The following is a 14511-nucleotide window of genomic DNA, read 5'->3' on the forward strand; positions in this document are numbered from 1 at the left end:
TGCGCATCCGGGGAATCGAACCCCGGTCAGTACCGTGGGAGGGTACTATGATACCACTACACCAGATGCGCTGTTTGATAAAATGTTGCAACAATTTTATTCGAATTAAACTTAAATTGTATTTTTTTCATACATTTAGTAACAAGTATTTAAAATTTGTAGTATTTTTAAAAAATATATATGAAATATAATTTCAATGGGGGTTGTTTTAAAAAGAAACTAAAAGTGTAAATTAATAATCTATAATTACGGGGATATTTTTCAAATTTTAAATATAACATATTATATTTAAAAATTTATTACCATATGCTGATTTTCAAATAAAATGATATTCTCACGAAGAAATGGATAATATAGATTTCTTTCATCCATATCGCTAGTTTCAAAATATTAACTAAAAGCGATTGGAATCGATACTTATTCTTTAGAAGAATTCAAATCTATCTTCAACATGAAATGATGATGTCTTCCATCAAAATAAAAAGGAACAAAAAGAAATTTCTTATATATTTTAGTTCTGAGAATATAAAGGGTTTAATTTGTTTCGATGTGTTATTTAAGATTCTATTTGTGTGATCCTTATTGTGAATTTAGCAAGTCATCTTCATACCTATATGTTTAATAATGAAAAAAAAGTGAATCTCATCTAGCTTATTGGAAGGAAAAAAGACTTTCATATCAGATTATTCATTTAAATAATAAATAATTACTCAATAATGATCACTAATTAAAAATAATTGAAAATGAGTAATAATTTATTTTTGACATAGAAGGTGATATATATCTCAATCATCAAACAAAAAGGATCCAAAAGTCAGTTTTCATATACCTCAATTTCGAGAATATGAATGATTCATTTTTTTTCTACATGAAATTTTAAATATTTTTTACGTGATTAATTAAAGTAGAATTTGGTATTAGATATAATTAGTAGAATTTTCATGCACCACGAAATCTTTACTCTGCTACCCGTACCTTCTACACATTGTCAAAAACTATTTTTTAAAGTTATATTGCAATTATTTTCAATTGAATGAGATTTATCTGAACCTCATAACCTGAAGTTGGCTTCGCTCTTGCGTTTGTGTGCATATTTATTTTAACATAAGGTATTTTAAATATGTCATTTCAATTTTAATCAAAACTGATATGTATAATTTAAAATGTGTGATTATATATTTCTTTAAAATTTTGAATTAATGTCTAATAAAAATAATTTATCATATTTTCGTATACTGAATTCAAAATTTACCAAGTTATAATATATTCGATTTTTAACTTTTTAATGTATTTACTTCTTTATATATATTTTAGCTTCAGGCTAGAATCTATTTTTGTCTTTTTCTAGAATCACATTCTAGAGAATTTAATTCTCTATCTAACCAACTCATTGAATTGGATTCTATCACATAAGAATAAAACAAATCCATAATAATCCATTTATATTTCGTGTTCAAATTCTCTACTTCTACTTTGCTTTTTTCATCAAATATTTTATTTTATTTTACAAAAAAAAAAAAAGATTGAATTCAAATTATTGATTAGCAAAAATGGGAGAGGAAAAATCAGTGATGGTGGTTGGATTAGAAGATAATCAACATAGTTTTTATGCATTAGAATGGACTTTGGATCATTTTTTTACAAATTATAATTCTAATTCTCCTTTTAAACTTGTTATTCTTCATGCTAAACCTACTCCTGCTTCTATCATTGGTCTTGCTGTTGGTCCTGGTATGTCTTACTATTTTTTTCGTTTTATTTTATATGACAATATTTGACTAGACGTTAGTGAGTTTTTTTAAATTTTTAATGATACATATTGAAAATTACTCTTAAGCATCTCATGATTAAATTTGTTGTATTTGGCATGGTGGAAAATGTCCTCTTTGAAAGATTTTTTTCAGAAAAATATATGGTTTTTTATTTATTTTCTTCTATTTAATACATAAGTAAAAAGTGTTTAATTTAAAAATATTTATATATAAATTATTATGAAAGATGAGATGTGTAGAGAGTAAAAAGTATTAATTTAAAAATAATTTATTTATCAAAAATATTAAAAGGGAATTTCTATATGCTTGTTCTATGAAAAAATAATTAGGTAACACATGAGGGGTGTGAAGAAACAATTAAATAAATAAAAGCATGTACCCCTAATAGTTTAATATGAGACAAGTCACATAATTCAATTTTAGTTATAATATATAGAAAACTTGTATTAACAAATCACTCTAGGTAAGAAAAAGTGAACTAAAGTACGTTCACTTGTTCTTTATCACGAATTGAAATCACTTACTAGCTCGAAAAATTTCAAATTATATATATATATATATATATATATATATATATGATGTTTTGATTTTACTTCCTTTTTTTTTAATGAATTGTGTAGGGAGTGTGGAAGCTTTTTCAGCCATAGAGTCTAATTTAAAGAAAATTGCTGCAAGGGTTGTGGAGAAAGCTATGGAGATATGCAAAGCAAAATCTGTAATTTATTATTATTATTATCATTATTAAAACAATTTTTTTTTTCAAAAACAAAAAAAAAGGTTTAAAAAAATCATTTTTACGTAGTGATTTGATATTTTTGTACTATTTTGTAGGTGAATGATGTTGTAGTTGAGATAGTGGAAGGTGATGCTAGGCATGTCCTTTGTGAAGCTGTAGAGAAACTTCATGCCTCTGTTTTAGTTGTTGGTTGTCATGGTTATGGAGTTATAAAGAGGTAAATTTAATTTATATACGCTCACAGTATATATATAACTTGTTTATATTTCTAATTAACGAGCAATTCTCGATGATAATTCTAGTGTTGTTGATCTTTCCTACTATAACATGTTGGTTTCAATTTTTTATTAGGATTAACATTTATTATGTTGGTTTTTGGACGATGGCCTTATAGATGATCTGACCTTAGATTAGATAGAAGAGCATGAAGGTCGAGAATTTGGATAGAAAGTTAGTCAGTAGTCAAGCAATTTCTCTTGAAAGAGTGTGGCTCTAGTTGGAGTACCTATTTTTCTCCCTCTTCTCCTTATCATTGTTACTACTAATATTATTTGTCTTATTATTTTTCTTTTCCTTGAAATTTTCATCAATGCTTCTTTTCTCTTATATTTTTCAAACTTGTTTCTGAAAGATCTTTTTAGCTGAGAGTATCAAAAAACAATCTCTATACCTTGCACAATGTGGGGTTAACGTCTATATATATCAGGCCTTATTGGGTATCGTCGTTGTTGACTTTATAGGTGGTCTGATTGCATATAAATTTATATACACCTTCAATGCTTAGAACTTGAACTTGTTTTTGTGCTAAACACATTATTGATTGTGCAGGACTGTTTTGGGTAGTGTAAGTGACTACTGTGCTCATCATGCCCACTGCAGTGTGATGATTGTGAAGAAGCCAAAGACTAAAGCTTAAATTGTTTCTACTTGGCATTTGATTTGTTGTGTTGTCCCAGTGAATAAGATTACAAATATGTGATCTGTTTCTTCAACTCCAGGAGGAAAGGAAAAGAAAAGGAACTCATTTGTTTGTGCGTATTTATTTGATTTCTGCACTCTCAGTATCTATATATTACAAGGCTGTGGTTGTTGTGTAACAAGTTGCCTAAAACAGATACTTTAGGGTCTTGTGTAGAGTGAATCGCAATGTTATGTATAAAATAAAAGACTAAATGCAGTGTATTGAGCTATTCTGTCCTAAGTTGTCCTCATAAATATATCAGGTTGTCCACAAGAATTATTAGCAGTACAGAAAATTGTTATACAATTAGTGAGCTTCTTAATCATTGGGATCCACTTCTTTCAGAAACACTCGTCTTTTTTTAATAGGAGTAGCTGACAATTGAATTCGATTTTGATCATTATTTTCATCTCCTTAATAGAGCTAGGCCCTCTAAGTTGTTCAAGATTGTTGCGTTGAGTTGTTACTCGAGGCAAGGAATGGATATAACTCTGTGAACTAGTTAATTCTATTTCTCAAAGAGGGATAAGAAAGGGTGATAACTCCATCACCATCACAGCAGGGAAATAAACATCCTTCAATAACAAAGATAAAAGGTGACAGGCCCTATGGCACCGGCAAACCAGGGCGTAAGGTTGCACAACACATCAACCTCCCTAGACCCTAGTTGTGAGATTGCACCTGGGTACATTGTTGCATCAGGGGAACAGAAACAAATCAGGAAAAGAACTTACAAAGTCACAAGAGTGCAGACAATGTCATTACATAAGTAGCATTCACCTGCAGGAAACAAATAACAAAATCTGCAAAGTTCCAAGACATAATTTTCAATTTTTGCAAATCATACATGCTGCAAAGTTGCTTAAAATACTAGAATACTGCAGTCTTCCCCAAGTCTATAGAGAAAGAAAGGTTCACAGTTGAGTTCTATTTTGGTCATGGACCAAGAAATTCAGAAGCCATTCATCTGGACTAGTTATCGGAAAAGATGACACCAACAGCTCAGCTGCTCTATTCAGGCACAGCAGCACACTCTCTATCTCCGCACCTGCAGCAACAGCTTAATCCACAATATAGCTCTCACCTGTAAAATTGTAATCAATAGTCAACAAAAATAGCAATGATATGTCAACAAAATAGCAATGATATGTTATGCCTCAAGCAACTGGATGACTGCTCATTAATCTACAAAAAACCAGATGAGCAAGAAGACCTTGACAAACTCCCACTGCGACTCCGGCTGCGGCTCCTGCTAGGGCTTCTCCTGGAATTGCGTGGTTTGGGGCTTTTGCTCCTGCTGGGGCTCCTCCTGGAATTGCGTGGTTCGGGGCTTTTACTCATGCTCTTGCTTCTCCTGGAATCACGCAGTTTGGGGCTCTTGCTTGGACTCTTGCTTCTCCTGGAATCACGAGGTTTTGGGCTTTTACTCAAGCTCTGGCTTCTCCTGGAGTCGCGAGGTTTTGGGCTTTTGCTCACACGTTTTGGGCGCTGAGACCAATCCAGCCAAATATAAAATCCCAACAAAGAGAGGATTCGAAGTAAAAAAGAATGTAATCAAATAACTTAATACAAATGTAATAAGACAAAATAGTTCTACCACCAGATACAATATTTCCAAGCTTTCATTTTTATCTTAGAAGAGTCATTTGACTTACAGATGGTACTGGGGATCTGGATCTTGATGGAGATCTGCAAAATGTCCAGAAACAACTCAATTTAATATCCAACCTTCCGCTTAACAACTTTCATCCGACTGCCTTGATGCCACTTCCACGTCGGAGTGGCCATAATCAAAGTAGATATTCAGAAACCCGTAACCATTTCACCATCCCAAAGAGAAAACAATGACAAGTATGAAGCCATGCAAGTTACCTAGTTAAGGAAGAGTTCTAGTCAATAATTTAAGTTTGTGTTGTTTAAAGACCAATTAACAGGAAGTGAAAGAACCAATTAGTGTCTTATTAGCTTGCCAGATGGCGATCCCAAATTCAAAGTGAAGTTTTAGTATGCCACTCCAGCTTGACCATCAAAATCCATGATCTTCTTGTTCCCAATCTTAGCATCGATGGACATTTCATGATGCTCATTAGAGGAGAGACACCATAAAAGATTCCGAAGCTGCCATCTAGAGAACAGCATACCTCCACAACAACATTTGTTGTAGGCAAGACCATATCCACTCAAGATCCTAATATGCATTCCAAGATCCTCGTATATATCCAACATCTAGAAAAACCAACAATGTGATTTCTCATATTTACAAAGGAAATAATAAATGATACCTTGACAACACAGAATATTTTCCCGACGTTTCCAAAATGCAAAAGTCACAAGAAGCATAGGAACAACCAACTTCTAAATCCAACACCCAACAACTATTTTGTTTCTAATGGATTCTGAAATGCAGTATCTAGACATCTTTTCATAACTGAATGACCAGTTGACCACATATTTGATAGCCGCAATTACAGTTAGACACAGCATAATTAGAAGAAGAAGAACAATCCTGATGTACAGGACTCTGCACTTATGATGTTCCCTAGCTTGTCTGGTTTATCAAATGGTTTGACATTGCTTAGGTTCAAAAAGATCTATCACCCTGAAGCAGACTGGGTTTTTTTGGACTGAGACACCCTGAAGCAGAATGAAATTAACATTGACTATCTCTATGCCACCAAAAAAGATGCAGAATTGTACCTCACCATAATATAAAGCCTATTAAAACTACAATACGAGCACCATATTAGCTAATGACAGCCTAGTTACCCACTGAGCCATTGCACGTTGATCTAGAATCTTGACAAATTTCAAAAAGGTTCACTTACAATTTTGGAAAGACGATATAGATCCAAACTGAATGAGGGATCAGAACCTTAATGTTCATACGCAGCACACATGATCTGTTTCTCTATATATGGGAAAGAATGCCGTTGTGGGGCCAAGACTTACCACATCAATCATAAATACTGTACAACCAATATAATGCCTCTCAAAAAATCAAAAAGGGGGAACAATTGAAATCATTTTGGAGATAAGATTTGCAATTTGAATTTGTGAAATTTACAAGCAACTTGTGTGAAAATGTTAAATTGGTCACACTGCAAAACAACTTTTTGCTTCAAAGCCATCTCATGTCAACAACAATACAAAGTCTAGTCAAGATTAAGGGTTGGAAACAAAGTGCTCAGCTGCTTTCCCACTAAATGAATGAGGTGCAAGATGCAACAGTTAATTCCCAGGTGGCTTTCACAACGAAAAGATTAAAATGATTAAAGATAAACTGATAGATACAAGGACTTTTGACTCAAAAAAAGACAAGTACAAGGACTTGCACAAAAATATACATTAACCTTGTACTATATGCTACTTTTACATAACCTGCCCCAACAACAAAATGGGTAGATATGACCAGTAAGAAAGATTACCTTGACAAAGAGCGTCCTTTTAACCCAGAACGGGGCTGAGAAGAGACAGATCTAGAACGAGATCTTGTACGCTTTGACGATTTAGCTTTAGGAGATTTGCTGCTAGGAAAGAGAGCAGCAATGAGATACATAGTAGCATTCAAAGGTGAAGTAACAAGCTATAAAACGTGCAAACTACATAATACATACCTTCTGCTCCGGCTGCGACTGTAACTTCGACTGCGGCTACGGCTACCACTCTTTCCTCTCGAGTAAGAACGGCTGCGGCTGCGGCTTCTAGAATCATGTTCTTTCACCTACATAAGACAAAGCAATATTTTTATGAAGCATAAGACAATGGTATAGGCTAACAAAAGAAAAGGCACTAAGCAGCCTGTAATCATAGTATTTGAGTTATAATAACATCATACCCGAATTGTTGAACGAGAAAAAGCATTCCGAAACTCAGATTCATCAAGTTTTTTTATCTACATACAAAGAAAATTAATTACACTCGTTAGTTGAGCACAAACATATTTCAAATATCTTGAACAAAAATTGAGGATAATATACAGAATAAGAAACAGGAGATAGCTTACAGCATATTTCATGTCGTCATAGTTGGTATAATCCACAATTCCAGTGGTCCCTGAAAAGCAAAACTGATTGTTAGCGCACCATACACCACAAAAGAATCACTTAAGGAGAGTAAATTCACAAGTCATAGCAAGATTAGGGTGCTTGCCACAACAAAAATTGAGTAGAAGCACAAGAAATTATTTCAAAGATAAGGCAGCACCACATTTGATTACAGAAATAAAAAAAATCTGAAGCACATTATTTCCACAGGTCCTTAAACTGCTCAGCTATACATTTGGGCCATTTTAGTCACAACCACAAAATTGAAATATCCAATAAATCTCAGCTGACCTTAGATTTTGAGTGGCAATCACTATTTTCAATTCCATTTAAATAGGGTAAAATCAAAAAATTCCTATTTTAGAGTCAAACAATCTTTGCCATCTGTCTATTAACTGTCTTAATTATAAAGGCTCTAGTATATTCATCCTTACAAAAATGATGACAATTTTCTATGTAAAACCTAATAGCTAGCTAACTGAAACAATTAAAGGAAAGAAGGAAAAAGTTATCTTATTGCATGATCTGAAACATTAAAGGAAAGAGGTAAAAAGAGATCTTATTGCATGATCTGGCACTAAGCTACCTTTTGGAGTTGAGTTAGCATGATCTGAAACATGAAGGAAAGAGGGAAAAAGAGATCTTATTGCATGATCTTGCACTAAGGTACCTTTTGGAGTTGAGTTAGGCCCAATTTTCCACTTAACATGGTATGATATTAGAGCCAGACCCACTCCTATTCTTGGTGTATCCATTGTTAAGCCCACATATTAAATTAGCCTGTTTATTATCTTGGCTTGTTCAAGGTTGGTAACATGCAATAAGCCAGATAGCAGTACTATCTTGTTATGGAGGACCATTATCACCAAGGGGGGGACATAATCCAGGCATTACATCCAGACACACATCAACATTTATTCAAAGAGTGAGGAATACACAGGTAAGCACAGGATGTTATTCAACATGGAAGATGAAAAAATAAGCTCACTTATTTCCTGCTATCTTCTCCTCATCGTCCAACAGAGCTCCCACTTACCTCTCCAACAATACCCCAAAAAAATAATTAATCTACTCTTCTACAACACCTGGGTTGAAACATAACTGTCTTTCCTCAACCCCAAACCAAGGATTTCTTTTAGACTTCCCTCCTTTCTCTTTTTCTGCTCCATTTTATTTTTCCCTGCTATTTTTTTTACTTTATGCATTACCCCAACAATTTTTTCATCTACTTTTTCTTGATGTTATACTTTTTAACTTTCTGTAATTCTTTCTTGTTCTATTATATTACGATGGCACCAAAAGAGAAAAATAGTTTTCTGACTAAAACGGATGGAACTATGTTTTGAATGATGATGTACAACGACAAACTTCAGCCAAAGAATATATAATATATCAAACCTGACCATTTTACCAAGGATTGGTAATAGCACCTATTATCCCATCCAAACTGAGGGACGCAGTCACTTTATCCAGCCAAGTTGGCTAAACATTATAGTATAAAGTATAAACAATAAACTAAGCCAGGAGTCATCAAATATATAACTAATGCACGTTACTGCAGCGTACAGCAATTTTGTTCTCAACAATAGCCCAAAACTTTTTAATCATCATTCTCCGATATCATCTATTCACGGGCATAGAACAAGATTTGGTTTTGATTGGGTCTGAGAAGATAATATTAGCTGTTATAAGGTGGGGAAAGACACTTGCAGACCCAATGATGAACCACAGTCACATTCAACACAAGATTTAAGAAATGATTCTACTTTGAGAAAGCCTTTCTAGTTGCATTATGAAAGTCAGCTCAAGGCAGTAAGTTAAAGAGCCATCAAAACAATTGAGATTCAAGTTATCCACAGAAAATATATTGCTATTCTCAAAAAAAAAAGGATCAAATATCCATCCTTCTCCAACCACTTCTCAAAGAAGAAAACCCAAAAGAAAGACGGAAAAGGAAAAAAAGAGAAAGGGTAGTTATAGGGACTTGACTCTTAATTTACCAAATTTACCAATATAGGTCCTTCTGTAGGCAAGTTCCTTTGGCATAGTAAAAACAAACCCTTATACAAACAAAACAAAGGGACAATTAAGAGGAGCATAAAACTAGTATCTGTTGCAAATTATCTTACCACTCCCCTCACGGAACACTTGTGAGAAACAAACATCCCCAGCTCGACGCATATGATCCTACATAAGAAACATAGAATACCAATATTCAGCAGCTAGAAGATACCAGAAAAGGAAGATCACTTTTAGCCACGGTCCTTATAATTTACCACACAGACACCACTCACCTTGAGATCCTGCCAGGATGCTGAATGGGGCAATCCGGTAACTAAAACTGAAAATGAGTAAGTGAATTAGATCAAGAAGACATGAAATGCAATAAAGAAAATTATGTGCACATTAATAACAAACGTGCCTCGATACTCGGTACGTTTGGGCGCTCCAAATTTGTGATTATTACGACCACCATTATGGCCACTATTATTGCCACTATTATAACGATCTGACGATGAGTTACCACGCCCACCATGTGCAAGCTCAACCTGCATACATGTAACAGTTTCAGTAGGCTTAACTCTCAAGCACCTCAAAAAGAAAACTATTTTAGCATTTAGGTGTCTTATATGTATTAGACATGTTAATTTGCCTTGAAAGACAAACTGAGCTTGAAAAGAAAAATACGCCTGGATAAAGTATGATGGTTACAGACAATTTATAAAACTGATCCCAACTAATGTGGGACAAGCATTTAATAAAGAAACATAATGGTTTAGCCGTTTAGGTGAAATGCTAGGGTCAGCGAAATGCAATTAATACAAGAATTGGAAACCCTGATTCAAAAATGCAAGTCAATCATACTTCTCAGAGTAAACAGAGGATACAATTGATTCATGTGTGTGTATCCTATATGCTGTTAAGATTTTACTAACCCTCAAACGATGCCCATCAAAGTCATAGCCATCGCGCCCACGAATAGCATCCTCAGCATCGCGTGCCTCTTCAAACTGTGTTTAGTTCCAACAAAACAATGTCAAAATAGCTTAACAATTGAGAAGGAAATATCCAATGAAATTCATTTTAGCCAGTGCAGTCAAAACTTACCTCAACAAAAGCATAACCTGGGGGTCTTGGTGGAATTTTCAGATCAATATGTGCTATCGGGCCATACTACAATTATACGCCACACACATTTAAGTTTAGGAGCATAGTAAATGACATCCAACTGAAGTATGAAGCTAAGTGTAATACAAGTACCTTGTAGAACAGATCCTCCACTTCTCGCTCACGAATATCACCAGGAAGATTACCAACATAAATCGTCCTACTTGAACGACTCATTGTTCCTAAAAATAATTCAACAAAAAAATACAATTAAAACCCACCTGAGAAACAAATAATGGATAAAATCCATAAAGAACTTAAGTCACAAAAACACAACTTGAGCAATCAACTTGATTCAAGTACACAAATACATAAACAAAGTAACAAACATACATATAGGGTGTGTTAGGTACGAATGAAACCATTTTCCAGAAAAATGTTTCCCAGTTTTCTCATGGTTGGTCAAATTTATGGAAAACATTTTCTCTAGGAAATTAAGTTGCTTCAAAATAAAAAAATTTGACTTCCTCAATGAAAGTAGTGAAAACAGGTTCAACAAATAAAATTCCACATTAATTGTGTTCTCCCCACCCTCCAACCAACCTCATCTTCACCACCACACTCTTAGCCACCATCCCCACCACCCAACTCAAGAGCATTTGTCTAGATTACCTACAAATACTTTTACTAATATTTTTCGCTTGCCTACCGAACACAACTAAGTAGAAACCCGGTTATTGTCCAAGACAAAAAAAAAACATTTTCCTGCATACAGAACACACTAATTATGTATACACAATTACATACACAAATTATGTATAGATACTTTATTGCTATTTTTCCTGTATGTAGACTGATTCTATGCTAGATCCGCCTCTGAACAACGTTTTAAGTGAATTGAAATACAATTTTCGCTGGGTAAAATGAGCAAAACGGAAGAAACTAAAATTAAAAAACAGATCTTGTTAGCTATTTCGTTTGATAGATGCCCATTAAACGGACCTCCATTAACAAAAACCGAAGAAACGTACCTTTATTAGAAGATTGATGAAGGACGAAAAAACAGAGCGCTTAGAGAAGGAGAATTTCGAAGGTTAGGGTTTTAAAGAACAAAGGGTTGAGAATGCTATGAAGCGTATAAATATCTTCTTCTAGTACTTGTCATCTATCCTATTTGGACACGTCCTTCTAAGAGTGTACTAATTTGGGGAAAAAATATTATATTTGGGTTTCTTTTTTTTCTAGATTTATTTTACGCTATATCTAACACGATATACATTGTCTCTCACGAATAACATGTATTATAACGTACTAACATATATTGATTTCACGGGATATGTATCACTTCACACTAGGAAGTGAGATCTCACGGTGTTAGTAAATAGACTTGATTTTGTCTCACCTAAGTTATCTTATACTTTGTCTTTGATGGTAAATGAACGTGAGATATAATAATGCATAACTCACCTCAATAATCACTAGGTTACACTTTTGAATATTTCATGTATCACTAATTGAGCAAGGCTTCTTTTATCGCGTTAGTGGTTCGAAATTTTACATTATTGAATTTGTTAACTTGTGGGAATAATGAATTAAAATAATGAACAGATAAAGATCCAATTCAACCCAAATTTGTTTGGATCAAAATGGATTGGCTATTGTGTACTTGTTATAAAATTGGTCAAGATCCAATCCAACTCAAGTTTTATTAATTTTTAATTGTCCTTTGTTCTTTTACAATATTCTAATAATTAACAAAATTACTTCTTTCTTTATTATGGTCATATGTAAGGGAAAACTACACAAATTGAACCAATTAACGAAAGTATGAAACTATTCATCCAAATCGGACTCAATACAAATTATTTATCTTTAATGGATTCATGACCCAAACTTGCTCATATCCCCTTTGATGCATAAATATACAATTACTCCAGATACCATCATAGTATATATAGATATATACTCTTGTGGTGTGAAGCATTAACTAGTAATTTTTGTCTTTTCTTCTTTGATATCACCAGAGTATATATATATATATATATATATATATTGATGGTATCAAAATCATCAATTTAGTTAGTTTCCAATGAATTGTTATCTTTTCCTCCTGAATACAGTCGGTGTATATATACAATCTGATGGTATCAAGTAACCATTAATAGTGTATTCTGCGAAAAATGTTTTTTTGATGGTATCAAATGTCAATTTAGCTAGTTTTCATTGAATCACTACTTCTTTCTCCTTGATACCAGTAGAGTATTTATATACTTGAATTATATTAAAGAGTAATTGAGTAGTTTTCATTGAATCACTGCTTCTTCCTCCTTAACATCTTTAGAGTATATAAGTTTTAATGGTATCAAAAGGAGTACCTAGTAGTGTTTTGCTAAAAATGAAACAGTCATTGTAGACTAAACAACAAGGGGAAGGATTTTTTTTTTTTGTGTATATATATATATAAGGAGTAATTGGGCAGTATTTTAAGTAAAGCTTTGTTTTTTCTTCATTAATGTCACCATAGTATATACAGTCTTGATGGTATCAAGTATCAATTTAACTAGTTTTCATTGACTCACCTCTTTCTCGTTGATACCATCAAAGTATATTTAAAATTGTAATGGTATCAAATGAATTACTAGTAGTTAACTATTAGGAATGAAACAATCATTATAGATTGAACAATAAGGGGAGGGATAGTACGAATTGAAACCCAAGATTAAATTAGTCTTAGATGGAGTTTTTGGGTTAAAATTCGAATTGGGATCAGACAATGCTCGAAGGTCCATGGAATTTGGATTGTGGTTCTCCATAAATGATTCTTGAAACCCCCTAGAAAATCACTACGATGAAGATTTGCGCAGAATTATAAAAATGGGTATAATAGTAATAGGGCATGAACTTGTAGATAGTTTCACTTTTTGGAGTACAAATATGATCTCCCCTATATATAATATATCAAATTTATTTTTAAAAAGTGGTTCAGTAATCCGCTCAAACTTTAATAAATTAGGCAGGTTAGATTTGATTTCACCACCCTTAATTCTAATCCATGTGGTTTATAGGTTGAGTCATTATTTGATGGATATAAAAATAACACCTCATACACATTTAAGACGATATATATCAAGTTATTACACATTTAAGACGATATATATCAAGTTATTACACATTTAAGACGATATATATCAAGTTATAAACATATTCTTTAAAAATAAATTACTTATACCATATTATTATCGAGTTATAGCATATCAATTAAAAATATATTTAATTAAAAAAATTATAAGTAATTATTTAAATACTAATTAATATGTTTAAATATTTATTTTTAGTTTTTCAGATACCTTTTTTAAACCAAACTCTTTACTTTTACAGATTACAGTTACCTTTTACATTTTTCAAAATAAATAATAAAATATTATTATTAAAGTTCACATTATATAGTGTTACTTTTTTAAAACAAAATCTAAATATTTGGGATTTGATTTTAATTAAATCCCTACTTTACCGTTGCCCAATAACTACCCACCCTTACCACACCCTATACACGAACAACATTCAAACTTCCCCAACACGCCTAAATCACCATCTTCCCCAAATCGTCCTCGCTCATCATCTTCACCATCAATCCCCATATCGTCCTCATTCATCATCTTTCCAATCACGCCTGGTTCATCCCCATCCCCATCACGCCTCACGGATCGATTTCATCCCCAAACTCATAAACATACAATTTTTTAGAAAATTTATAAATTAATTTTTGTTAAGTTCATATAGAATGTCGAGAAAAGTTAGTGGAACATGCAGCAAAAGTAGAAAATTGGTTGAGGAGTCATCATCTGATGACTTTCATGTTCGTTCATTCAATATTTTGACTCAGACTCAACC

The 14511-nt window shown here is 33.0% G+C and overlaps 2 protein-coding genes and 1 non-coding gene across 3 annotated transcripts; 1 reads left to right on the plus strand and 2 right to left on the minus strand.

The window, feature by feature from the left end:
* On the minus strand, positions 1-71 carry TRNAG-CCC. The gene has a single exon. It is a non-coding gene; the product is annotated as a tRNA-Gly (tRNA).
* A 1265-nt stretch (positions 72-1336) lies between these two features.
* LOC107021315 (universal stress protein PHOS34) lies at positions 1337-3742 on the plus strand. The gene is made up of 4 exons (XM_015221952.2): positions 1337-1731; positions 2393-2487; positions 2604-2725; positions 3337-3742. Exons 1-4 carry the CDS (start codon positions 1551-1553, stop codon positions 3422-3424), a joined length of 486 nt encoding a protein of 161 aa, XP_015077438.1. The 5' UTR covers positions 1337-1550; the 3' UTR covers positions 3425-3742.
* A 442-nt stretch (positions 3743-4184) lies between these two features.
* On the minus strand, positions 4185-11805 carry LOC107023233 (serine/arginine-rich splicing factor SR34B-like). Its single transcript, XM_015223858.2, has 14 exons — positions 11652-11805; positions 10774-10862; positions 10621-10686; positions 10449-10523; positions 9935-10061; positions 9807-9853; positions 9642-9699; positions 7473-7522; positions 7305-7361; positions 7084-7190; positions 6895-6993; positions 5125-5158; positions 4683-4957; positions 4185-4553 (listed from the first exon to the last, which is right to left on the minus strand). Exons 2-14 carry the CDS (start codon positions 10855-10857, stop codon positions 4550-4552), a joined length of 1083 nt encoding a protein of 360 aa, XP_015079344.1. The 5' UTR covers positions 10858-10862; positions 11652-11805; the 3' UTR covers positions 4185-4549.
* Positions 11806-14511: the final 2706 nt, after the last annotated feature.

The sequence above is a fragment of the Solanum pennellii genome, chromosome 6 (assembly GCF_001406875.1).
Source record: "Solanum pennellii chromosome 6, SPENNV200".
Taxonomy (NCBI): Eukaryota; Viridiplantae; Streptophyta; class Magnoliopsida; order Solanales; family Solanaceae; genus Solanum; species Solanum pennellii.